Source organism: Boeremia exigua (genome assembly GCF_020726555.1).
Source record: "Boeremia exigua strain MPI-SDFR-AT-0100 chromosome Unknown C7974scaffold_4, whole genome shotgun sequence".
Taxonomy (NCBI): domain Eukaryota; kingdom Fungi; phylum Ascomycota; class Dothideomycetes; order Pleosporales; family Didymellaceae; genus Boeremia; species Boeremia exigua.
The window spans coordinates 44057-67929 of record NW_025763521.1 but is presented as its reverse complement, the minus strand read 5'-3'; the positions used below and the strand labels follow the sequence as shown (position 1 = coordinate 67929).

Sequence of the window (23873 nt, the reverse complement as noted above, 5' to 3'; positions counted from 1 at the left end):
TCCAGCTGTCTCACGTACAGCGCGCCAACCACAAGCTTCAACACCTTAAACGATGCCGTTTCCTTGAAAGCGACCTTCATATCTGACATTGTCGGGAGGTATCTCTTGGCTTCGCAGTACTTCCAGAGTGTCTCCAGCACATTAAAGCAGTAGGCGGTATCATTAAAATGTAACCCAGCTTGGTAGGCGAGAAGGTGACACTTTACGATCTCCGTGCTATCTTTCATGATAGAATTGCCACTAGTCTGTGCCCCTTGGATGGATGAGAGGTATAGACTAAGGCCAATTCTGTGAAGGGAAGGGAATGAGAGATCCCAGGGCTGCCGGCAGTGCGGACAAGCCCCTTTTACGGAAGTTGCGTGCCTCCATTGGTGGAGGCAAGAAAGGTGGAAGGTTTTGCCGCATGAATTGGCACAAAAGGTGAGGTCTCTGCAGCTGGGTCGGTTACTGCTAGTAGCTCCAGGCAAAGGAGGCCCGCAAGTGCGGCAACGGGGGTCAGGACATTGCTCGAGACTGTGACCTGTCTCGGCATTGAGTGGTAAAAGGCAGATGGGACAGTCTTCGTCGCATCGCTCTTTTGTCTTGACATTCGTACGAAAGTACTTTGAAGCCTTATACAGGACTTTGCTATCAACGATCTCGCCGTTGTCAAAATAGACCCAGGTGGTTGGCTGAGACCTATAACATTATTAGCTAGATGTTTCAGGTGTTAAAACATTAGGTGCTTACATTGTTAAGAGTGAGGAATGAGTTTGCTTGAAGTGTTGTGGGTGAAAATGTTCGTTGATTGGTGCAGAAGTCGAAATTCTTCAGTATCGATCTTGATGTCTGCAGATAAAATTTAAAGAAGTAAAGAGGGAGTGGTCTGGCTTTTATTTACGGGAGATGTGAGTTACTGCACTAGCTGATCCTAAGGATTGGTTTCATAGATTTGTCTAATACTTCGTAAACCAAAAAGTTCCAACTTGTTCCCTTTACCACGATTAAAAAATAAAATTACCCCCAATAATTCCTTGGGCGTTAACCACCAACTAAGCAAATCAGGCATGAAAAATTAGCTTCAATCTCTAATAGGATAGTAGCATCAATATGCATTTAATTGATTTCGGAGTTGCAGTACTGCTGGTGTTGTAGGCGAAATAGTATGCTGTCTGCATCTGCACGGAACCCCAGCGCGCAATGTAGAAGACTTTCAGGGGCTTGAGGATTCTCGGAGCCAGGTGGGTATCGTTGACACACTGCAGTACAAGCAACGGGCCAGGGCCAGGGATTCTTCAAGAGGAGGCTTGAGTTTGTGGAAAAGAGCGAATTTCAGGGTGTAGCCAACATGAATTTGTATAATAAATAGTAGAAGACTGCTAGAATTATAGTGGTCGGGTATCTGCACTAGGTCATGTACCAGATTTGCGAACTACAGTTCGAATGACCCTGTAAAATTGCTCTACTTAGAATTAAACTTCGTGCAAACAGGTTATGCGAGCGGTCATGAGTTGCAGTGACTGAGCAGTATAAGGCATGTGTAGTTTGCACTGATTTCATTCCTGAAGCATAATATGTATTCTGGGGCATTGAGAAGCATTAGGCACAAGTCACTGGTGCTTCCAGTCGTGCGAACGAAAAAACCGACTCGTCCGCACAGGGTGTGATGTATTGAATCCTCCCTTCTCTTTGTGCTTCCTTTGAGCGAGAATCTTCAAGGCGAAAAATCCATCATTTTCTCGTCATGCTCGCAGCGCGTGAGCTGAAAAGTCTGTGACCAAATCACATAAACCTTGTCGCAGTTATCATGGGTATGTCATCCTTCTTCCCAACCATCAAGCGACGTGACATCCAAACTTATGCCAATACTTCGTGTAGCACTTTATACACTTGTATCGCCTGTTATTCAAGCAAGCGTCCTAGGTCTTGGAGTCTTGTCACGCTCCGTAGCAAGAGCCACAAGAAGATCTCGCGTGAATGCAGGCGGGAAACGGGCCGGGTAGTCAAAAGCTCTCTCCAAGACAGCTGGCGGCATGCATTTGTAAAGGGCTACCACCGCACGCCGCAAGTCGTATGGTTCAGTCCCTGTCGCATATATCTTTCTAATACTCAAAATGTCCGGCCAACTGTTGCGCTTGCATGAGTCGTATACCGCCCGCTTAGTCTCAGCATGGAATTTTTGAGCTTCAAAATGGCTTCCAAGCATACATGCATGAAGCAGAGGGAGCGTGGCATCCCTGCCAGTAACGGTGTTAGGATTATAGAGCCACTCCAAGAAGATTTCAAACCCTTCTGAGTCTAAAGTCGGTAGCTGATGTATGTAGTGTGACATATCGGAGCTGAAAGTCCAGGGCTGCCTGCAGAGCGGACACTTGGTCACTTCGTTCTCCGGCGTGTGGTCGGTCAAGTCATCGATGCAGGAGCGATGGAAGTTGCCTCCACAGGAAGAGGAGCAGTATGTAAGCTCCTTTGTCTCTGGATCAAGCGCATCATGACAGATAGAGCAGTCACCCTCGACAGGCTTGCGGCGTGGCTGGAGGATGTTTCGAAAGAAGGGTGACACACAGATGAGGTCTTCGTGGACTGTGAACAGCTCCTTGTCTTTGCCCACAGCAAATCGAGCGATTTTGCGACCAAGTCTGGATGAAGGTTAGCGCTGGCTCTTAGGCGTTGTTATCGTATCTTGCCTGAGAGTTGCCTTCTTCCGAATACCTGACCGAACCCCTGAGTCGGCCATGGTGTTGCCCGAGTGAGTGCTTTTTGACAAGGGTGTGCGAAGAGAGTGTTGATGGTATCGTGATGAGCGAGTGGGAAGCTCGCCTTATCACTCATCGTCAACCGGTGAACGTGAAGGGCTCATGAAAGTGATAGCCGCTTCATGATGCGGTGAGCCAATTGTCGTGTATGCGTGAAGTGAGAGGTACGTGCGCGGAGCCAGATACACGTGTGTAGGAGTTCAATATAAGTGGAAAACAGAGGAAGTGACTTTGGATGTGAGAGAGGAGGAGAGCTGGACAGTACGCACAAGAACCAGCGCTGACGCCAAGACAAACAAAATCGGGCTGGAAAGAGCAGCCAGGTCACAGAAGAAAGCGCAATGGTCGTAGTAGTAGTTCGACGTATACACCGAGAATCAACAAGAACTAGAGATACACTTGAAACCGCAACTCACACCCTCTTATCCTCACAGAAGGCTGTGAATCCAATCGCTTGACTCTCATGCCTGGATTAGTTCGTTTGTCTCTCGAGCCCTACAGGACTGTCAAGAAGCTGCGGCATTCCCATGCTGTCCTTCCTCATCTGACCTTCTTTCTCTTTCTCCTTGCTGCTCCCCTTCGTCCATCGCATTGCACTGCGTATGCTCCCGCCACTGAGACCTCGTGAGTGTGACGATGTACTTGGGGCCTCGTTTTCTTGTTTTCTGAATGAAAGACTGAGTTTGCGCTTGTGCCCTGAGGGTACCGCGGAAGCTACAGTCGATAAACTCGCAACGCTCGTAGGTGATGAAAGAGGCGTGTGGGAAGCCATCGTACCATCGACACCGGCCCTCGAAGTCGCAGATGCAGACCTGAGTGGCCGTGTGGCGGGCATGTTCTTCGCTGCAACCGCGATGGCGGGGTTGTTCGGCGAGCTCATAGCAATAACAAAAGGAATACCGGTGCTGGATGAGCTGCTCATGCTGCGTTCGAGTCGTGCTGTTGTTGAATGATGCTGTTGGCTGTGGCTCCGTGTGCTTGACGTTGAGCCGACACGTGAGTGGCAGACGCGCTCGGGTCTGGGTGATGGTGGACCCGAGGGTAAGTCTCGCGAGAACCTTGAGATTGGTACAACTGGTCGCACTGTGGATGCATCGGAGTCGTCCCGCTCCAGGGTCGGCCGAATTTCATTCAGGCGAGTATCGAGGTAGGCATTGTTGAGAAATGGGGGTCCTGTATCTCCGATAGCGAGGGCGTATCTTTCCAGGTCATCGCCGTGGGCTGTACTCATATCAATGATCTGAGTCGCTGATTGTGATGCCATCGAATTCCTTGGAGCTGCTCCTCCGTAGTCGCCTGGTGTTTGCAACGGTGATGTTTCTGGACTATCCGCCGTAGTCGATGCTGGTGGTGTGAAGTCTCGGGCCGACCCTATGTTCGTGCTGATGGGGCCAGCCGAAGCAGGCGAAGGATACCCCGAGCCTCTGAAGTCTGGAGTCGTTGACAAGAAACGCGCGCGGTTTGGTGTAGGTGCTAGTCGCAGCGACGATGTGTCGGAGTCAAGATCGCTGGGCCTATTCGCATAGTTGCCCAGCTGTGCCATGGCCTTGTTGAGCTTTTTGATATCACTCTTGTAACCTCGGATGTCCAACTTATAATAGATGATTTCTCGTACATAAAAGTCGATCTCGTTCCGCAGGTCTTCGATCTGTACTTCAGCTGCTGTTCTTGCCTCTTTGATTGTGCCCGCGGGATTTGCTTTCCGTAGACGCTGATTGAGCCTCTGAATCCATCTGTCGACATCGACTTTTGTCGCAAGGGTTGTCAGCTCTGGAAGCTTATTGTTGTCAGCAAAGTATCGGGATGTTGTTGCATTCTTCCGTATTTCCGCCTGCAAAAGCAGTTTGTGATGTTCCAGATGCCTTTCCGCAGTGCGGACCGACTTCTCTTTGTCTGCTATGACAGCTTCACGGTCCAAGACCGCGCTCTGGAGCTGTTCAATGTGTGCATCCGTTTCTTTTGTCTTCCCCAGAAGCTCATTCTGGATGTCCAATTGCAAATTGATCTCATCACATTGTCGATGCATCTGATCGAGCACGTGTCGCAGATGTAAGCTATCGCTCTGCAGCTCGGCAATATAACTGTCTTTTTGTCGAATCTCATCCTGGAGCTGTCCGACGTGCGTAACAAACCCAGATACGGCCGCATTTGAATCGTGCCGGTAGTCATGTTGCGAGCCGATCGAGAAGATTGTATCCATACTCTCGTGAGCATCTTGTGTTGGCAAGTGTAGGTCCGGAAATTGAGCGTCGAATGGTGATTTCAATGCCCTCATGTTGAAAAGCTCTTCTTGCGCGTCCAATTTCTCGGAGTTTGCAAGTTCAAGACGATTCTCGAGATGATCAATGGTGTTTTGCAGCGCTTGCGCGCTCGACGCGAGCTGTTGAGCTTCGCTGAATTGACGTTCGACTTTCGCGCATCTTTGTTCGACATCTTCCAGTGTTGCCCTTGTTGCCTTCTCGCTTTTCTTCGACTCGTTCAACTTCGCCATCAACGAGCTTATCTGCGTTTGCAATGCGGCATTGTTCTGCTTGTATTGGTTGAGTTCAGGCAGAAGATTGCGGTCTCCGTTCTGTGGTCGACGCGTAGTGCTCAGTTTGCGTTTCAAGCTCTCCATGTCGGCGTTGTCTTGTGATCTAGCGGGCGAGTACTGTTGCTTCTCCGGCGCGCTGCGATACGAACGCGTCGAGCTAGCAGATGTATCCGCCGTGTACTGCGAGCTCTTGCGACTGGGTGTGGTAGAGGCTCTGGCTGTATCCACGCCAAACAGGGGATTGTTGTTGGAGACTAGCTGGGCTTCAGCTGAAGGCGTTACGTCTGTTGCATCATTAGACCAGAACTATAGACGACCGTTGAACTGCGAGCCGTGATTTAGGGCGTGATAAACTTCAGTAGCGAGTGCTGCCCCTGGCTAGAGCTGCAGAAACACCAGAATTGTGGATGGTGGCGAACACGAACTCCGAAGATCGCCAATTGGCGGATGTGACAGTTATGAACAAAAGGAAGCGAAGCAAAGATGATGCAAGGAGGTACAATCACACGTACCGTGGTGCAGAACTGAACGCTGTGCCAGTTGCTCTTCCAATAGTTTTGTGTAATTTCGTAGTGACGCTACCTCCGCAGCATGCGCTTCTGCAAGGCTTGACACGTGAGCTTCGTGTGACGTTTTCAAACCCTTAAAATGTGATCGCAACGTTGCTATCGTCTGATCTTGCGTATCTGTGGTTTGTGAGGTCTCGGTAACCTTACCGCGCGCTGTCGTTGGTATGTGTGTAAGGAAAGCGCCAAGCTATTCACAATTAGCGAACCATCATCTACAGGTGATCTCAGCGGCTGAAGGTGTAGTTTGGAGGTGAAGATGGACGAGATAAGGATGATGCCTTTGCACTGGGCGCTTGCTAGCAGATGTGCCCTGTCTGCGGCAGCTACTCTCTCGCGTGCCCAGATTGAGACGACAATGCCAACGGCGAGAAAGCTGAAACGCATGCAGTGGTCAATCGCAACCCAAAGACCCATCGACTTCAGGCAGAATGCGTTACATTAAGGCAGTGAAGGCAGATGCGATCCATCTGAAACCGTTTCGTTATGCGCAGAACGAGCTCGACGAGTGAACTACCTCGACAGAGAAACAATTGGTACTTACATCATCTCGGCGACTTGGACGTCTCTCAGCGGGTCTATTCGGAGTGTCTACTTCAAGGATTATTGACGATGGCTGTAGTAGTGCGTCAATTTCTACGAGCGACCGGTCGACGGCGTTGCTATCGGGATGAGCGCTCGTCGGCGCACCATTGTCGCCATAATAAGCTGAGCTCGGGGCTGATATCGTGCGCCACTCCATATCGCTAAGAGCTTTCCTGTGCTGCACTATGTGTGGTTTCGAGTTGGTGTGCGCGCTGGAGGCAGCTCCGGCACGTGAAGACTTCATTGCGCCTTCTCGATACCCGGCTTTCAAGCTCGGAACACTTTTCGAATGATTCAGTGGCTCAGGAAACAAATGCAAAAGGTCAACAACGTCGCCCTCATCCTCAAAATGTCCCTCAGGTGGATGGGTTCCTCTTCGGACGTTCTGTGATGTGGGGCGACTTGGCACAGGATCCTGAATATCGAAATAGGGGAAGCCTTGGTTCTGCTGAAGAAGAGATCCAGGCAACTCGACCGGCAGGTCTGGAGTCGATGGTAGAGAAGATGAGCGTGGTCGAGTGGGCAGAGGCTTATGTACCGACGCGGACCTCGGGCAGGCGCTGGCGCTCAATGTTGGTGAGCGCAGCATATCATTGAAGATAGCCATAAGATTGGACGACGAGCTGACAAGAGCGCCATTGTATGGAGACGACAGGGGGCTCGATGTGAATTGCTGGTGATCTGGAGGGATTATTGTGAGGTCGGAAGGTCGCCTGCGTGCCTTTTGGGCGTCCTTGCAGCGTGTCAGCGAATACACGGTCACAACGGCGAAGCACCTTGCAGCTGGCGCTGCATATTTTTGCCACGGTCATCCTCGCGCACTGCGCGACCACGTCGACGCGCATTGCCAGCTCATCCTGCTGTTATCCGTACCTTTGCTTCTGTAATGTTGCTTGGCTCGCTGCTGATGGACTCGATGGGCAGAAGTCCACCCGTCTTGTAGTACGGCTCTACAGTGGACTGCCGTCTCGACCAGGAGAACAGTCTCTTGGAGCTCATGGTGAAATGCACGCTAGCTGTGTGCACAGTAAGGGAAGATTAAGACATTATAATGGGTTGTAGGCTACAAAAAGAAGAATCGAAGGAAGCAAGTTGACAGCAGAGCAGACACAATTGGGGCCGGTGGCATTCAGTAAAGGATCTCCAGAACTTTCTGATTAGATACGAGTGGCGGCGGTTTTGCTATTGCGCAAATGTCCGCTGTCATGTTTCGGTGCACGATGTCCGCCTAGAGCGCGTGGCTTGCATCTCTGACTCGGGGCCGACGCTTGAGTGGGTGAGACGTGCGGAGAAAGCAGTGAGAAGACGTCCCGGCGCAGCTCCAGCAGAATGATTCTGGACGCCGAACGTAGGGTTGAACGAATTGGCGCGGGGAGGATAGAAAGGGAAGCGCCTACCCTGTGATGGGGCTGCAGGAAGGGTGCGCTAGCGTTAGATCGTCATCGGAAACCGCGACCGGCTGCCACAAAACTTTAACCCAGTGCGACTGACTCTCTGCTAGAGCCTTTTATAGAAGTTTCGCAGTCGCACGATCGCTGCCTGGAAGCGCAATGTCACCTTGAGCGATCAATGAGCGATCAAGCCACCTTCCGGTTTCACACGCCTTAAGACAAAGGTTGGTAGTCGACACTATTTTCTGACCGCTTGCGCAACGTGAAACGACGCAACACCCCCAACGGCACCGCACTCCGGTCGGCCCCAAGAAGCGGTCACATCATGGCGAGAGAGCTGTCACCATTCAGCCAACGGCGACTGCTCACTCAGCAGCTTGCTAGGGGTGAGGTTCCTACTCAACCACATGTGGTCGCAGAGAGAATACCAGTTAAAGAGCCAGAGCGCGCAAGCAAGGAACCAACAGCTCCGGCACGCCGCCGATCAAGAAGCAGGTCACGGGAGAGAAGATCAAGAGATCGCTCACGCGACCGCAAGCCGAGAGACGTCTCGCCAGCAGCAAGCTCAAGTAAGCGATATGGCTCACCGCAACCGTACAGGAAGCGTCGCGACAGCTCGCGAGAGAGGAGGCATGACAGACCAAAAGACCGCCAACGAGAGCGCTCAAAGGACAGGCGGCGTGATAGGTCAAAGGACAGCAGGAGGAAGGATCGATCTGTAGAGAGAAAGCGCGACGGTTCAAGGGACAGGCGACGCGACCGCTCGAACGACAAGCACGCCGACAGGGATCGACGCCGAGATCGGTCGCGGGACAGACAGACCAGACGTGACCGTTCACACTCGCGGAGCCGCAGACGTAGAGACAGATCAAGGGACGACAAGCGGTCGCCCTCTCCTCTAGCCATTCGCGAACGGAAGCACCGAACACGCTCGCAGTCTGCCTCCAGATCACCACCACCCAAGCGCCGCCGTCGCAGTCGGTCATGGTCAAGATCACGATCTCCACACCAGCGCAACAAAAAGCCTTCGTCAGATCAGGAAGTCTCCTTCCGAGGTGTCGATAACTCTGCACAAGCACCCACCAAATATGGCGGCGCGCCCGTCAATAAGGAAAAGCCCAACTTCAAAACCACTGGTACGCTCGCAAAGCACGCCAACCGCGTTGAGGGCACAAAGATCTCGCTCAAGTACCACGAACCGGCCGAAGCGCGCAAGCCGCCTTCGTCTCAGCCGTGGCGTTTGTTTGTGTTCAAGGGCGACGACGTGATTGATACAATTGAACTGTACCAGAAGAGTTGCTGGCTGTTGGGACGCTCACACGAGGTTGTCGACTACGTGCTGGAGCACCCAAGCTCGAGCGGACAGCATGCGGTGATACAATTCAGGTACATACAAAAGGTTGTTGAGGACGAGTTTGGGGTGAAGAGCACGAGGGGCAGGGTCAAACCGTATGTGATTGACCTGGAGAGCAGCAACGGTACAGAACTGAACGGGAAGGACATCGAGGCGAGCCGTTATTTCGAGTTGAGAGATAAGGACATCTTGAGATTTGCAGGCAGCGAGCGCGAGTATGTGGTCATGCTACCACCGCCAGATGAGAAGAAGGATTGAGAAGGCTATGCGTACGGTGGGCCAGTATTGAGCAGCTTGCAGCGATCGTGTGACCTCACGAGCTGCATGGCACCAAAGGTGGACGGATCCAGGGAACCATCTCACCTCAAGAATACTTGAATCACATCGTACTATCACGTTGCTGTGCGCCACTCCTTACCTTGACTTGCAAATCATACCATCGTTTACCAGACACCCTGTCATGCTGCCGCAGCCCGCATCCTTGCCAGGATCTTTGAGCTTAATTTGCTAGCTCGGGTTGCTAAACATGGCTGCGGGGACTCGTGCCGCGGCAGCGCGATACCTAGTTCCCCCAAACAATGAACACGTTCGTCCTCTAGTCAGTTTCGTGGGCACGTCGGGCTGTTACATGATTGTAGGTATTTCAAGGTGTCTTGTTGCGCCATAGGGCCACCAAGTCCGGTTACTCCATTCAAGGCACCGCCGAGGGGTAAATGGCTGTTTATACGGACCCTGGCTCATCCGCCATCTGCAACGTCTGCGGCGATCTTGAGTGGATCGTGCATCACAGCTAAGGGTCTCTCGGAGAGCCAAGGCCGTAACTTCCAGCCAGGCACGCAGTCTGTGTGCCTGTCAATCTATTCGACCCAACAGTTGGTGTTTTCGTCGCACCGTCTTCTTCCTCCCTTCCTTATTGTTCGAGGACAGAGCCGTCCGACGATCTCATGGCAGCGCTGAGCGTTCGCACCGTCTGAAACCTTACCACTCCCTATTCTGCGCCGTCCATTGACCACGACACCCATTAATCGCACGTACCCACGCGAAAACACCCCCTCTGCACACGCCAGATCGTCCGCGACGACTTCCACACTCTCTACAATCGCACCCGCGCACCCACACCACGAGTTCAGGCGCATTGCGCCGCCCACGTCGCAAACATGTTTCGTATGAGGAGATACCGCGTATTCCTCGCCTTCGCAGTCATCACGGTACTCGCAATATACAAATTTGGGACGTCAGGAGCAACGTGGCGGGAAGCGGCATCGAATGCTGCAGGACACCTGGAGGACGCCGCTGAAGACGCGGTCCAGTTCATTCACAAGCCCAACATCGTTGCGCACGAGACGAAGAAGCTCCAGGTCGATGTGCCAGCTGCGACAAGGAATGTGCCCCTCCAGACACCGCCGCCGCCGCCAGCTGCGCCTGTCAACTCTCCTGCTAGTGCGAAGTCGTCCGCTGCACCCGCGTCGAGCTCCGCTATTAAGCCTAAACTGCCGCAGGAGCACCTCCCTACTGTTCCTACGCCTGCGCCTGGATGGGCCGGTCGCCCTGGAAGTGGCGCCGTGTTGGACGAGTCGACCATTGAGCAGGTGCACTGGTCGAAGCTGCCCGAGAATTTCCCTGTGCCCCCACAGTCGATGATAAAGCTTCCAGCTGGCCAGTCGAAACCAATTAAGAAGATTCAATACGATTTCAAGCCTGAAACACCAGAAGCGAAAGCCGCACGTACTGCAAAGCTGGATACGATCAGGAACGTCTTCAAGCGGTCGTGGGATGGATACCGTGAGCTTGCCTGGGAGCACGACGAGCTCAAGCCTGTGTCTGGCGAGTTCAAAGATCCCTTTGCTGGCTGGCGTGCGACTTTGGTAGATGCGTTGGATACACTATGGATTATGGGCCTGAAGGAGGAGTTTGTCGATGCTGTCAAGGCTGTTGCGACACTCGACTTTACAACGACTTCACGCGCCGACATTCCGTTGTTCGAGACCACGATTCGATACTTGGGCGGGTTGTTGGCAGCCTACGACGTGAGTGGAAAGCAGCACAAGGTCCTCTTGGACAAGGCGGTCGAGCTTGCGGAGGTCCTCTATAGCGCTTTCGACACGCCAAACCGCATGCCAGAGACATACTACTACTGGAGGTCGCAATTCGCGTCCAATGCCCATCGTGCAAGCACTCGTGTTGTTTTGGCTGAGATTGGATCGCTCTCAATGGAGTTCACAAGGCTGGCGCAGCTTACTGGGGAGGACAAGTACTACGATGCGATTGCTCGCATCACCGACCACCTGGAAGAATTCCAGAAAACTTCAAGACTTCCAGGTATGTGGCCGACATACCTCGATGCTTCGGGCTGTAAAATGGTGGCCATCGATGTGCCCGTACAGGCGCCGATCCCTCCCAGCATTCCCCAAGAGGACCCTCTCGCGCCGGGTAATTTGGAAGAAACTCCTACACCAACGCCAACCGAGCAACTTTCTCCAGGTGGAAAGAAGATGGTTCCACTCGACCTGCCTGATCCAATTGTCCTTACGCCTAATGGTGTAAATCCGACCTGGGTGCCGCCTAACGGGGGGTTGGAAGACCCGATGCTTGCCGCACTGGGTGACCCCGCCAAGATGTCTGCTCTGCCACCGCTTGAACGGCGCTCGGATGATGTCGAGAAATGGACGCCTCCAAAGAAGCCGACTGACCTAGAGGCGGATCTGCTGGCACTCCAGAAAGGGAACATGGACAGGATCAAGTTCGATGCAGCCTCTTCGACTGGCCTAGCCAATCCTGCGTTTGCGGCCCCTACTTGCGTCCCACAAGGATTCGCATCGTCTTCAGATTATGGCAGCGAAGAGTATACCTTGGGTGGTATGTCCGACTCCACATATGAGTACCTTCCAAAACAGTGGCTGCTTCTTGGCGGTCAAGTTGCAAAGTACCGGACAATGTACAAGTGGTCCATGGACGTGGTCAAAAAGCATTTGTTGTTCCGTCCTATGCTTCCTCAGGAGAACGATGTTCTCTACTCGGGCAAGTTCATCGTTGTGTCTCCAAAAGACGCACCATTCGATGCTAACCTTGAACCTGAAAATGCCCACCTGACATGCTTTGCTGGCGGCATGTTTGGCATGGGTGCGAAGATCTTTGACCGGCCCGAAGATCTCGAGATTGCGAAAAAGCTGACAGAAGGATGTGTCTACGCTTATGACATGACAGCGACTGGCATCATGCCCGAGGGATATATTGGTGTTCCTTGCGAGAGTCAGACCGAGTGCGCCTGGAACGAGACACTGTATCACGAGCTCATCGATCCGCGCGCGGACTGGCGTATCCAGAATCACCAAGAGCAACTTCAGCAATACCAAATCCAACTCGCCTCCGCTGAGTCATGGTACGCAGAAGCAATGGCATCATTTACCGCGGCTCCAGTTCCCATTGCGAATCCTCAGGTTGCAGCGCAAGCCACGCCAACACCCTCTTACGTCTTCGCAGACACCCTCGATCGCCGACAAATCATCGATCTCCTTGACGACGCAACCCACGTCAACATCGAGGACACTCCAGGCATTCCAGCCAAAGCCGCAAATCCTTCGCCTCCAGCTGCGGTCCGACCCCTCGCTGTTCCTCACACACCCCATCAGGACCATGATTCCGTTATGGGTGGCGAGTCAGAAGAAGGCGAGGGTCCCCCCACGAAAGTCCAGCCAGACCTCAACATCCCCGAGCTAGGTGTCTCAGCTCTGCCATCGCGTACAGCACCAGTATTCCCGTATCTGTACAGCCCGATGCCGGTGCTGAGCCACAGAGAGCACGTCCAACACCGTATCAAAGAAGAACGCCTGCCTGAGGGCGTTGTAAGTATCGTGGCGCGAAACTATATCCTCCGGTACGTCCCCCACGGCCCACCTACTCCGCTCACCCACTAACAAGACCCCAGCCCCGAGGCCATCGAGAGCGTGTGGTACATGTACCGCATCACAGGCGACGACCACTGGCGCGCAGTCGGATGGCGTATGTTCCAGAACATCATCAAGCACACCACTGCGCAGCACGGCAACTCGGCCATCGACGACGTAACGAAAACTGCGCCTGATCTGAACGACAGCATGGAGAGCTTCTGGCTCGCCGAGACGCTGAAGTATTTCTACTTGCTGTTTGCGGACGAGTCGCTTATCAGTCTGGATGAGTGGGTGTTGAATACCGAGGCACATCCTTTTAGACGGCCGACGTAAGAGCGGGAGGTGTAGAGTGTACTGGGAAAGAGAAGGCGTTTCGGTGTTGGGTAGACTACGAACGGCTTTGGCCCACGTGAGTCTGTTGTTTTGAGTACGTGTTGGATTCGGGGATGTAGCGTATTAAGGTATTAGGTATCGCAGCATAGCATTCATGGAGTTTCTTCGTTTTCTGAGGTGTGTACTGTTTGGCAGAAAGGAAAGATGTCGTCTGTGGAGCCCACTGCATACTATGGACATGTGTTCACGCCCGAGATGTAAATTGTTGGCACGAGTATTACCTGCTGCTTCTCTCACCTAGCCGACTCAAAGGTAAGAGCTTCACAGATCTCTCTCACCACAGCAGCAAGCTACAAGGTTGTGGGCCGAGTCATATATATTCCTGTTCTACCCCACCTCCGTCTCGTAACTCCTCCACCTCCACCTTTCAATACACGCCTTGTCCGAGAAAACGCCAGGGAATATCAACGTCAACAGCAACAGCAATATGCCACCGGTACCGCGCGTTAGTGTTCGCAAAAGACGCAGGTCTTAGTATGTGCATCAACTATCTGCAATTAGCGACCACTAACGGAACCGCAGTCTGGGCTGCAGAATGTTGACCTGCAAAGTTGGGCCTCAGGAAAAGTTCTTCAGAGTACACGCAGACCTGATGTGCAAGACCTCCCGCGTGATTCGAAACAAAATCCAACGTAAACGACGCAAAATCGAAGGCGACTGCCCTATCTGCCATGAGGAACTCAGGCCAGAAGCTGAGGACTTGACGTTTTGTGACGCCTCATGCGGCCGCAACTTCCACTCCTCATGTATGACAGGATGGATACAGCGCGCGACTGCCGCCGCGACATGCCCACTTTGCCGACACGATTGGGTTCAAGTATCAGACCGTACACTGGACATGACGGATATTAGCGAACGCGGCTTCGAGATCTACGTTGAGTGGCTGTATTATGCCAAGATTCCTATCGAAACCGATGGCTTGGATGAATGTTGGAAGGATCTGATTGAAGCATACTTTCTCGGCATAAAGCTTCAGGATCTTGACTTCTGCATCGCTATCCTACAGTCCATTAAAGAGGTGGGTGTGGATGAGAATGACTTCCCGGGCCCAGAAGCCGTGAAACTGGCGTACGACAAGACTTGTGAGCCATGTCCTCTGAGGTATGTCCTCGTGAGTATGTACATGAGGTCACAGGGTGGATATTTGAAAGCGGTGTGGGATTCATTGCCAAATGAGTTCACCCGCGACCTTTCCCTGAATGTGTTGAGGGAGTTGCCTGCTGAGAAGAAGGTCTGGACAATGGAGGCTTTGACAGCAGATGTTCAATCACAAGTCCTGACCAACGACGAATCGGATGAGCATTGAGCAGACACAGTTTCTTTGCGAAAATCGACCAGGAAACATGGCAGACTCCGAGAAAACGGCTTTACAATTGTTCGAAACATTACTTCGAAAGGTTCTACATTTTCTCTTTACGTACCTGCACTAGACTATGCGTTGCTTGCTCTGCCATTATACACTTATCGTTTACATGCCTTTCTTTATCTATGCTCTGTCGGCCTTTCGAAATGAGTCTATCTACTTCTTGAGACCGTGATAACTACACTGACTTTTTATTGCTACTGACATGATAAAATTTATCTTTGATCCTTGAATCAAAGAGCGCGATCGGCTTCTATCGATCCACTTCGGGCAAGACGAAGAGACCGCACAACTTTCGACACAAGTGCATCTCGGTGCATATGTTCATCGCAAACAAACGGCTGATATACAGTATAGTTGTCGAAGCGTCTCTCCTGTCTAATTCAGGCTATTTCTTCTGCGTATGACAGCTAAGCAGACTTGAAACCTCTTCCAGACTTTAAAGCTGTCGAATGGACTGATTACTACAAGATTCTCAAGCTTTGGTGTACGTGATAGAAGCATTTTCCTCGACACTATCATTGAATATCTGCTCTCTCCTGGTTTTGTCGCCGGCTCACGTGATCATGCATACGCTGACCCCGCACCTTATCTCACTATTGAGAGGAATTGCGGACGGGGCTTGAACGAGATTGTCTGTTTCTATAAGAGGTGATCTGTCTGCACCTCGTTGTGACATGTGCAGTCAACTCTGGTTCTGATGCCTGTCGCTCAAAAGGCAAATTGGCAGCTGACGGTAGCTGATATCGCAACAGTGCTTATTGCGCCACCAACATGTAGCCCCCACAGTTTCAGCCTTGCCGATCCGAGATCCTGCATGCAGGACTACGAGACAGCGTTCCTCTGCCTTATCCCCGGCTTTCTATTTGTGGCAGCATGTTGCACTGCTTTGGCGCTTTGGAAATGATGCAACGGACGCTGTAAAAGCCACACGCGCTTGTCGACCTGCAGCTACCTTGCTCGCTGTCCCGGCATCCCGACTCCGGCACTGGCAATCTGAGTCTCCGGAGGGCTGAGATTCAACATGAGCTGACGACTCCATCGTTCATGTACTTGCAGTGCGTTCTGATTATGCGTTATTTACTAGCGCTTATAGAAATCTTAATCGTATCACCACGCTCCTGGAGGCCGATGCAGTAATGCACATTCCAAGAGTATCTCTGCTACAAGGTTCGAAACCTTAAGACTTCTGGACATGTGCGGCTTCTCCTGCTAGTGACGTAGTTAGTTAGAAGACCTATCACGATCAATCCGGAGATTATACCATGTTGATACCTAGGGAAGCGTTATAAGATTACTGAAGTGCAGACATAAAAGCTGTATCTAATTGTGTACTTTGCTGTTGTTAAATCAACGCAGGCCTTTTACTCGTTGCTTATCCATTACAGTCCAACTATCTGCACTGCGAACGTCCTCTCGTTACGGTCAATCAGCTCACTGCACGTTGTATTGACCTAGCCTTTGTGGTTCACATGCGCAAGGCTGACCACCCTAAACAAAACCGCAAACGATTACGGCACAGCCTAGATCTACAACAGTTGCTGCTATCCAACCATTGCTACGCGCCCATCGTTAGAGCTCGTCGCTTGACCATGCAGTTTTGACGCGCATCAAGACGCAGGCCTCACTTGAGTTTGACCCAGCCTAGGCGCTTAACGTCTGTCTGGTGTCGTTTTTGGGGTACTGATAAGGCCTGACTGGCTCACAGAGGTGCTATCAAAGCCTTATGTTGGTCAGCAGAATGCTACCTAGGAAACGGTGTGTTGCAGAATGCGAGCGAGCTCCTACCAATCGTTCCATTTCAGCCCCATCCGAGTCTTACGTGCATACATTAGTAAAATCTATTGGAATTGTAGGTGCGGGTAACGGTCCCTTTGCAATACTTTTTCGGTCTCATCTGCAGAGGAGAACTACTTATAAGGCTTTGCTTTCCGGTTGCTTTACTCTTGCGTTCATTGCATAAGTCATTCCCTGATTTTCCACCTACCGCTACAATATGATCCAATCCTCAGTCGTTATTCTTACTATTCTTACGGCCCTAGTTGTCCAAGCATACAGCAAGGGTGTCCAACATAATCTCAAGCATTGCATCGACCCGGGTCCTCGCTACAAACGCATTGAAGATTTCACTGTTGAATGGTTCCAAGACAACATTCGACCTGAAGTGCTAAACCGTTACCAAGGGCGAGATCCAGAAGCCCCTTTCCATAATTCCCTCTTCTACACCCGAGGCATGAGCGAAACAGCAAAGGTGTACGCTTGCCATGAGAGCTTAATCACTATATGGGAGCCATGGGATGCAGCGCTCTACAACGACAGCACCGGCGAAGAAAACGAGTACAGTTGTATCCATCATAGCAACGCTACACGCAACATGTTTTATGAGAGGATGTCCGAAGCCTTTGCTGCAAAGACTTCGGGCTCGGTTTACGTAATGCACAGTCTTGCCGATTACCACAAGCCGCCCATGGACGGCATCTGGGGAAAGATAGAACAGAAGGTGCTTCGGGAACGTAAGATCGTTGTGAAGATCAGCAAACAGAGTGGAACGGACAAGAGCACTGTTCAAGTCATCTGGGACGTCTTGAATGGCTGGGTCGCGGGTTGTTTTGACCAGCCAGAGTTGAAATGGAAGTTACGGAACAGGGGCGAAGCCACTCAAAAGCCTTTTCAAGGAAATAAGCAGGCGGCAAACCCATCGTGCCAGTGGTTGCAATTGCCTGTCTACAATTTGCCAGTGAACTGGTGAACGGATGAGGATACACACTATTTCCTATCCCCACCTTGTATACTCGAGTACTACATACAGGCTATTGAGAAGTCAAGTTTGAATTTATGTCCTTTATCGCTTCGGTTTAAGTAAGGTCAAGCATTGCTGTTCACGTGTGCCCGATTCTCGGATTCATGCAGTCCGCTCAATGAGTAGTGCTGCGTGCACACAATCATCCCTTCAGTTAGCGCACCAGACAGGGATGTCTAGACGATCATCATGTATGACTCGGGTCGAAAGACGTCAGGATGCCCGTAGGATGCAGGGTTAACTGTTCGCCTTGGCGCGTCAGCACCGGGCTCACGCTTTATACAACCATGTGAATTTGTTCTATCCAAAGGGTACGGCTGCAGGCAATGTTGAACTGCGTGGAAGGATAATAAAATAGTTTCAATCGTGGGCTGTAAGATCTTAGAATACTTGTTTACAAGGACGTTGGCAAGAAATAATAAGACTAATAGCATTGGAAAAACTGTAAGTTACGGATCTATAGGTCATATTAAAGTGAAACAAAAAAAGCAGAACCTATTTAGGTTAGGCACGAGATATAGAAGATGTTAAAGAGCTAAGTATCCCTATATACTATTGTGCTAGATCCTAAAGTCGCGACACGTGTAGTTACTAAAGGGCCTTCTACTTTGAAGGGCCACGAAGCAGGCAGTGACTATCTAGTAGGAGTAGTAGTAGAGAAGGGTCTAATCAACATTAAAATCCGCAAGAATACACGCCAAGGCTTACTACCCTGTTTCTCCTCAATTCAATTCAAGATTGTCTCTATTCCTACTTGTAAGAAGGTACAGACATGGCAATGGATAATTTTTCCCTCTGTTCTGCAGAGGTAACGAGTGTCAACCTGGAGTGCCTTTCTACAGTTCACTGTGCCAAATATCTACCCTACCCAGTATCACTTCGTTGTGATATTGTAAAAGACTATGGTAGAATGTAAGGTACGATCCAAACATAGCGAACGAGATCTCAATACGCAAAAAACAATCGGGGCGAACAGAGGTGAAGTCATCCGTGCGTGTAGCTGGAGGCTCAAAACTAGCGTGATCAAAGACCTTAGCGATCGGATGTCAGGATGGGGAGTGTTTTACGATAGGTGTCGCTACGTGCGAGTAGCGTGTGAAGTCCTCTAGCTTTGGATGATCTTCTGTAACTCCGCTCTATTCACAAAGGCATATATCCTCGCGTACATGGAGCCCAGATGCCACACATCACTTTGAATCTTTTCGTAGATGCCATTCTTAGGTTCTGTATGGATCAGGGAAAATGTAGACGATTATTTGCCAAGTCGAACGACACTTTTACCAGGCTGCCTTTCTGTACAGTACACGCGAAACATGCATCTTGAAACAACGGCTATCTACACCCCGGAGAGTCTGACCCACTACTATTAGCTCATACGACGTGGAAATTGTGAAAGCATGTCGCACTCGCCGAAGTGGCAAAGACAGCGCGCAGATAGTCCAGCTCAACGCACAATTAAGTCCCGTACACTTGGAAATCTTCGAGTTCAGAATAAGCAAGTCAACCCTTAAGCTAAGTAACGTGGTCTTGAAGATCAACTCATTTCATGGCTGGCGTAAATCATTTGCAGTGTGGCATCGGACATCCAAACTAAGGTCGGTGAGGTGTCCAATGGACGTGTATTATAATTAACTAATCCCTAACATAGAACCCCAAGTGGCTGTAGGTCTACGCGTGTTTTCCAAGCTGGGTATTACACGACAATGGGCTTGATAGCAATGCCGACGCAAAACTCAGGAACTTCTCCATCAACAGCAACGGTCTGAACAATATAGGCGCCCTGAGTCGGGCAGGCAACCCAGGAAGCTCCAGCGAAAGAGAAGCTGTTGTCGTCGACGCTGAAACCTTGGGTTATGCCGGTACCCGGAACATCGCTGCCGGCGGCATTGTAGGCAAGCGCGCCGGGGATCGCCCCATGAGTGGCTTCAACGTAAACTTGCTGAACGCCGGGGGCAGAAGTGGAGAGACTGAACCCGGATTCGCTCGAGCCTTGGAGTGTAGTGGCATTGCCAGCCTGGCGGCCGATATAGAAGTAGCCGTTGATAGCATCGATAGAACGAAGATGCACGTTTATATCGCCGCTGCGGATGCTCAGCAGGCCAAATTTCTCTGTATCCTGGCGCTTGACAGGCGAGGCGAGGATGGCTGGGGCAGCAGCCAGAATAGTAGCGACGGAGAACTTCATGGTGGAGAGTTTGAATTAATGGAAGGAACCGTGTACTGGAGACAAGCAAAGATATTGATGCAGATGAGCAATGCAGATGTAAGCTGTTGTTTGAATGTTCACATTGCATGAGCATCAGACGTTCTTATACTCTACCAATACTTCGTACGAGGAGGGTAGGGCAGCCACTACTGTTCGGGCATTTGACAGGGACGATCACTATAGGCAACGTCACTTTGTGGGGCAAGGTCCTATTAACAGCAGGGCAGTATGCGCCCCGCGAGTAGGCGGTTGTGGCGGTCAAGGGATCCATCGCAGGCCCGCTGTTTTGATTGCATGCGTCACAGGATAATTAGGTGCTGTGCACAGTCACGCGATACGCACGGTCATGCGATGCGCTGTCTACCGCCTGAGGGGACCTGCGGTATAACTCTGCCTTCTATCTATGCACGTCAACAGTTTAATGCCAGTGAGATGCGAGTAGGGATATTGCTGCGCAGACGCACTGCTCGCTAACTATTCAGTGACAGGCTAGACTAGCGTCGAAAGCGCAGCGCATTGTCAACCTTAAGATTTACTGCATCCGTCAATGGCCGACAAGCGGCTAAGGATTTGGGGTGGTTTTGCATCACTAGATAAAACAATGTGTACAAAGGGGGTGTTCCTCCGGTTGATAGCTCACGGGTAACCATTGAGAGTTTGGCTAATCCAGAACAGCTGCACCACTCTCCTAGAGTTTTCAACTTGCTGGATGCACGCCGTGCCGGCACACTGTATCAGCCCAACGTCCCCCCCTGTGATTAGCTTATTAACCTTTTTATAAGATCTATTTGCAAACAAACTAAGTAATAGCTACCGCTAGGCTGCTTTAGTATTTTATATATGTTCCTTAGCTACTTTAAGCTATTTAAAAATAAGCAATATCCACTTTGGCGTACGTGATAGAAGCAACTTCCTCAACACTATCATTGATCAGTACCTGCTCTCTTCTGATCTTTGTCGCCGACTCACGTGATCATGCATACGCTGACCCCGCACCTTACCTCACAACCCTTTGCACGACAACTTCCAACTCCGGTGTCACACTAACAATTCGGTCCTACAACGCTTCCGGAGTAGAGATGCGGAGCTCTAAGCTAACACGCCATGCGTCTTCTTAAGCTGCTGGATGAACACGCGTTCATTTTGACCGAGTTCACGGGCAGCAGCCTGCCTCCGTATGCAATTCTTTCGCACACATGGGGCATTGGCGATGAGGAAGTTACTTACCAGGATATGAAAAGTGGCGTGGGTCGGGACAAGGTCGGGTACAGCAAGCTCACTTTCTGCGCAAAGCTGGCCCGACAAGATGGGCTGGAGTACTTCTGGGTCGACACATGCTGCATTGATAAGTCGAGCAGTGCAGAGCTTTCGGAAGCCATTAATTCGATGTTCAAATGGTATAGAGAAGCCGCGCAATGCTACGTGTATCTCTCGGACGTGTCATCAATCGCAGACGAGCAGTCGTTCAAGGATAGCAGATGGTTTTACTCGAGGATGGACACTGCAAGAACTCCTGGCCCCCAAATCTGTACGTTTCTTCACTACAGATGCTGAGTGTATTGGAACAAGGGAGTCCCTTCTCCAGCCTATTCAGATTGCGACTGGAATAGCACTAGGTGCTCTCGAGGGACAACCTTTGGACCAGTTCAGCATCGAGGCGCGATTCTCCTGGGCAGAGCGACGGCAAACTACGCGGGAGGAAGATGAGGCCTACTCTATGCTTGGTATCTTCGGCGTGTTTCCACCTCAGATCTATGGCGAAGGGAGACTGAGCGCCCTGAGGCGACTTCGAAAGGAAATCAAGTCGTCACTGGAAGACCTCAAACCCCATACTGATAGGTCTGTTATCGCTCAAAAAGTGAGAAAACGCCCCTTTGAGCCATCGATCCACGAGCAGAGTGATTTACCAAGTAACTCAAAAAAGTCTGCGGCAGCGGATGATGTCTCTAAACGGTCTCGATGGATCATGGAAAGCCTCTACTTCCCTCGAATGGAAGATCGAAGACTCGAAGTACATGAAGCATATGCTGGTACCTACCAGTGGATTTTGGAGCGTCGGCTTAGAAATCACACATACGCAGACAGTCTACTCGATTGGCTATCATCTGAAAAGGAGCTACAACGAATCTATTGGATCCATGGTAAACCAGGATCAGGGAAGTCGACAGTGATGCGATTCTTGGATCGAAATCTCACCACGCCAGATTATTTCCAGCCCTGGTCAAAGGGGAAATTGGTGATCAAGATCCAGTATTTCTTCTGGAACCCTGGATCCATGTTGCAAAAGTCGGTAGTCGGTTTACTCCGATCAATGCTGTATCAACTTCTAGCACAACAGCCGAACCTGGTTCCCAACATCGTTCCCATGTCGATGTATATGTCTTCTACCCCTGCAGCCGATTTCCAATCGGTTGATTGGACTCAGACCCAGTTGCAGACCACCCTCTACAATTGCTTGGTGAGTTCGAGGGACTCAATTATGGCGTTTATTCTGCTTGACGGCCTCGACGAGCTCGCCGGAAGTGACGAGATCAGAGTCAAACTGGTTGATTTCTTGTTCAAGCTCGCTGAACTTGGATATGTCAAACTATGCATCTCTAGCAGACCTTGGAATATCTTCCACGACTCTTTCCAGGGATGTCCAAGACTGAAGCTGGAAGATCTTACTCGCAACGACATCAGCTTGTTCGTGAGAGCGCAGTTGTCTGGGCATGCACGATTCCAACATGTGATACGCAGCCAAAACGAGAGTATGGACGATATCGTCAACGAGATCACAACAAAAGCGCGTGGGGTTTTCTTGTGGGTCCATCTAGTGATGCGTGAATTATCAAAAGGTCTTAGAGATGGAGACGGGATGAGGGAGCTGCGGAGGAGGCTTGAAAAGATTCCTAGCGACTTGAACGACTACTTCAAACGTCTGATGAACACCATAGAGCCCGATCAGCAACACGACGCTTCGGTTTTGCTGCAGATTGCTCTCTACGAAGAAAGCGACTACGAAACTTTGCATCCGCTTCGCCTGATTGATCTATCCTTCACCGAAGAAGAGAAACCAGACTTCCTTCTTTCTAATCCAAAAGCACTGCAAGAGTTGGACCTTACGGATCTAAGTGCTCTTGAATATCGTCTTGATGCAACGTTGCGAAGGCTGAACAGCCGATGTATGGGCTTACTGGAAAGTCGCTACGGACACGATCTGATTCCTTCGGATTACGACCCAACTTTTGAAAGTGCTGCTACGCAAACCCATGATTTTCACGGGGAATCATTGCTTACTGAAACAACACATGAGATCAGAGTCGACTTCTTTCACCGCACGTGTCGCGATTTCCTTCTCAAGCCGGATATTCAGCGCAGATTGATCACACATTCCGGCGGAGTATACAATGTGCAGATGTACCTGTTGAATGCCAGAATTTGCCAGGTCGTCGCTCTTGCAAAGACGGAAGAGTTGTTTCCGGAGACGGCTAGTCTGGCGAGTAATGTAGTGAGCAGCCTTGCACGACCAGAGAATTCAGATAAGGTCGAGACGACGAAGCTGGCAGAGATGATCCAGGAAACGATTGAGAGTCTTGGAAAAGAGGGGGCATATGTAGTTCCTGGCCTCTATGTGCAGCCTTCGCTCGCAAGTTGGATGGAAGAGACAAGTTCTTTGCTTACTCTGGCAATCGACTTTGGGATCGAAGCCTACACTAGGCAGTATCTGACTGCGGAACGAATCCACCAGAAACGCGGCAGACCAATTCTAGACTACTTACTCCGGCCGAGATTTCTAAGAGCTTCCAGAGACCTGAAACTTGGCTATAAGAAACTGAACCTGGAGTTCATATCGCTCTCTTTACGCCTGGGTGCCGATCCAAACGAGGTTTACGGGTATGCAAGCGTATGGGCCCATTTTCTCAGTACTCTGGCCGACTTATATAATGACTTCCCTGACCGAGACTATCTGCCGCACTGTGCCGCAGTATTGGAGCTTATGATTCGCGCAGGTGCGGCCTCGGAGATACCGAGCTCCTGGCTTGCACAGGATGTCGCGCATTCAGTGCTTTATTACGCT

General features: G+C 50.9%; 9 protein-coding genes across 9 annotated transcripts; 6 read left to right on the top strand and 3 right to left on the bottom strand.

Moving 5' to 3' along the window:
* Nucleotides 1-1522: 1522 nt before the first annotated feature.
* On the bottom strand, nucleotides 1523-3099 carry C7974DRAFT_389414 (uncharacterized protein). Its single transcript, XM_046141363.1, has 2 exons — nucleotides 2667-3099; nucleotides 1523-2618 (listed from the first exon to the last, which is right to left on the bottom strand). Exons 1-2 carry the CDS (start codon nucleotides 2714-2716, stop codon nucleotides 1886-1888), a joined length of 783 nt encoding a protein of 260 aa, XP_045998610.1. The 5' UTR covers nucleotides 2717-3099; the 3' UTR covers nucleotides 1523-1885.
* Nucleotides 3100-3105: 6 nt separating this feature from the next.
* C7974DRAFT_389411 (uncharacterized protein) lies at nucleotides 3106-7898 on the bottom strand. Its single transcript, XM_046141362.1, has 4 exons — nucleotides 7293-7898; nucleotides 6379-7152; nucleotides 5781-6024; nucleotides 3106-5552 (listed from the first exon to the last, which is right to left on the bottom strand). The coding sequence occupies exons 1-4, from the start codon at nucleotides 7416-7418 to the stop codon at nucleotides 3208-3210; spliced, it is 3489 nt and encodes a 1162-aa protein (XP_045998609.1). The 5' UTR covers nucleotides 7419-7898; the 3' UTR covers nucleotides 3106-3207.
* Nucleotides 7890-9571, top strand: C7974DRAFT_140369 (SMAD/FHA domain-containing protein). The gene has a single exon (XM_046135579.1). It carries the CDS (start codon nucleotides 8136-8138, stop codon nucleotides 9420-9422), a length of 1287 nt encoding a protein of 428 aa, XP_045998608.1. The 5' UTR covers nucleotides 7890-8135; the 3' UTR covers nucleotides 9423-9571.
* Nucleotides 9572-10321: 750 nt separating this feature from the next.
* C7974DRAFT_308196 (glycosyl hydrolase family 47-domain-containing protein) lies at nucleotides 10322-13384 on the top strand (the record flags this gene model as incomplete). The annotated part of the gene is made up of 2 exons (XM_046138160.1): nucleotides 10322-13038; nucleotides 13090-13384. 2 exons carry the CDS (start codon nucleotides 10322-10324, stop codon nucleotides 13382-13384), a joined length of 3012 nt encoding a protein of 1003 aa, XP_045998607.1.
* A 583-nt stretch (nucleotides 13385-13967) lies between these two features.
* C7974DRAFT_450262 (uncharacterized protein) lies at nucleotides 13968-14591 on the top strand (the record flags this gene model as incomplete). Its single annotated transcript, XM_046145734.1, has 1 exon — nucleotides 13968-14591. A coding segment is annotated over one exon (624 nt), but the record flags the coding sequence as incomplete, so codon positions are not given.
* Nucleotides 14592-16679: 2088 nt separating this feature from the next.
* On the top strand, nucleotides 16680-17683 carry C7974DRAFT_389408 (uncharacterized protein). The gene has a single exon (XM_046141361.1). It carries the CDS (start codon nucleotides 16804-16806, stop codon nucleotides 17554-17556), a length of 753 nt encoding a protein of 250 aa, XP_045998605.1. The 5' UTR covers nucleotides 16680-16803; the 3' UTR covers nucleotides 17557-17683.
* A 1455-nt stretch (nucleotides 17684-19138) lies between these two features.
* Nucleotides 19139-19981, bottom strand: C7974DRAFT_140355 (uncharacterized protein). The gene has a single exon (XM_046135578.1). The coding sequence runs from the start codon at nucleotides 19790-19792 to the stop codon at nucleotides 19301-19303; it is 492 nt and encodes a 163-aa protein (XP_045998604.1). The 5' UTR covers nucleotides 19793-19981; the 3' UTR covers nucleotides 19139-19300.
* Nucleotides 19982-20917: 936 nt separating this feature from the next.
* On the top strand, nucleotides 20918-21691 carry C7974DRAFT_432320 (heterokaryon incompatibility protein-domain-containing protein; the record flags this gene model as incomplete). The annotated part of the gene is made up of 3 exons (XM_046144847.1): nucleotides 20918-21252; nucleotides 21284-21619; nucleotides 21673-21691. 3 exons carry the CDS (start codon nucleotides 20918-20920, stop codon nucleotides 21689-21691), a joined length of 690 nt encoding a protein of 229 aa, XP_045998603.1.
* Nucleotides 21692-21983: 292 nt separating this feature from the next.
* On the top strand, nucleotides 21984-22796 carry C7974DRAFT_306701 (uncharacterized protein; the record flags this gene model as incomplete). The annotated part of the gene is made up of 1 exon (XM_046138095.1): nucleotides 21984-22796. A coding segment is annotated over one exon (813 nt), but the record flags the coding sequence as incomplete, so codon positions are not given.
* Between the last annotated feature and the right edge of the window lie 1077 nt (nucleotides 22797-23873).

Coding starts and splice junctions, on each gene's coding strand:
- C7974DRAFT_389414 (XM_046141363.1), bottom strand. CDS start 2,716: ATGGCCGACTCAGGGGTTCGGTCAGGTATTCGGAAGAAGGCAACTCTC. Junction 2,619..2,666: donor CGGAAGAAGGCAACTCTCAG/GCAAGATACGAT, acceptor ACCTTCATCCAG/ACTTGGTCGCAAAATCGCTC.
- C7974DRAFT_389411 (XM_046141362.1), bottom strand. CDS start 7,418: ATGAGCTCCAAGAGACTGTTCTCCTGGTCGAGACGGCAGTCCACTGTA. Junction 7,153..7,292: donor GCAACATTACAGAAGCAAAG/GTACGGATAACA, acceptor ACACGCTGCAAG/GACGCCCAAAAGGCACGCAG. Junction 5,553..5,780: donor GCGTTCAGTTCTGCACCACG/GTACGTGTGATT, acceptor ATGATGCAACAG/ACGTAACGCCTTCAGCTGAA.
- C7974DRAFT_140369 (XM_046135579.1), top strand. CDS start 8,136: ATGGCGAGAGAGCTGTCACCATTCAGCCAACGGCGACTGCTCACTCAG.
- C7974DRAFT_389408 (XM_046141361.1), top strand. CDS start 16,804: ATGATCCAATCCTCAGTCGTTATTCTTACTATTCTTACGGCCCTAGTT.
- C7974DRAFT_140355 (XM_046135578.1), bottom strand. CDS start 19,792: ATGAAGTTCTCCGTCGCTACTATTCTGGCTGCTGCCCCAGCCATCCTC.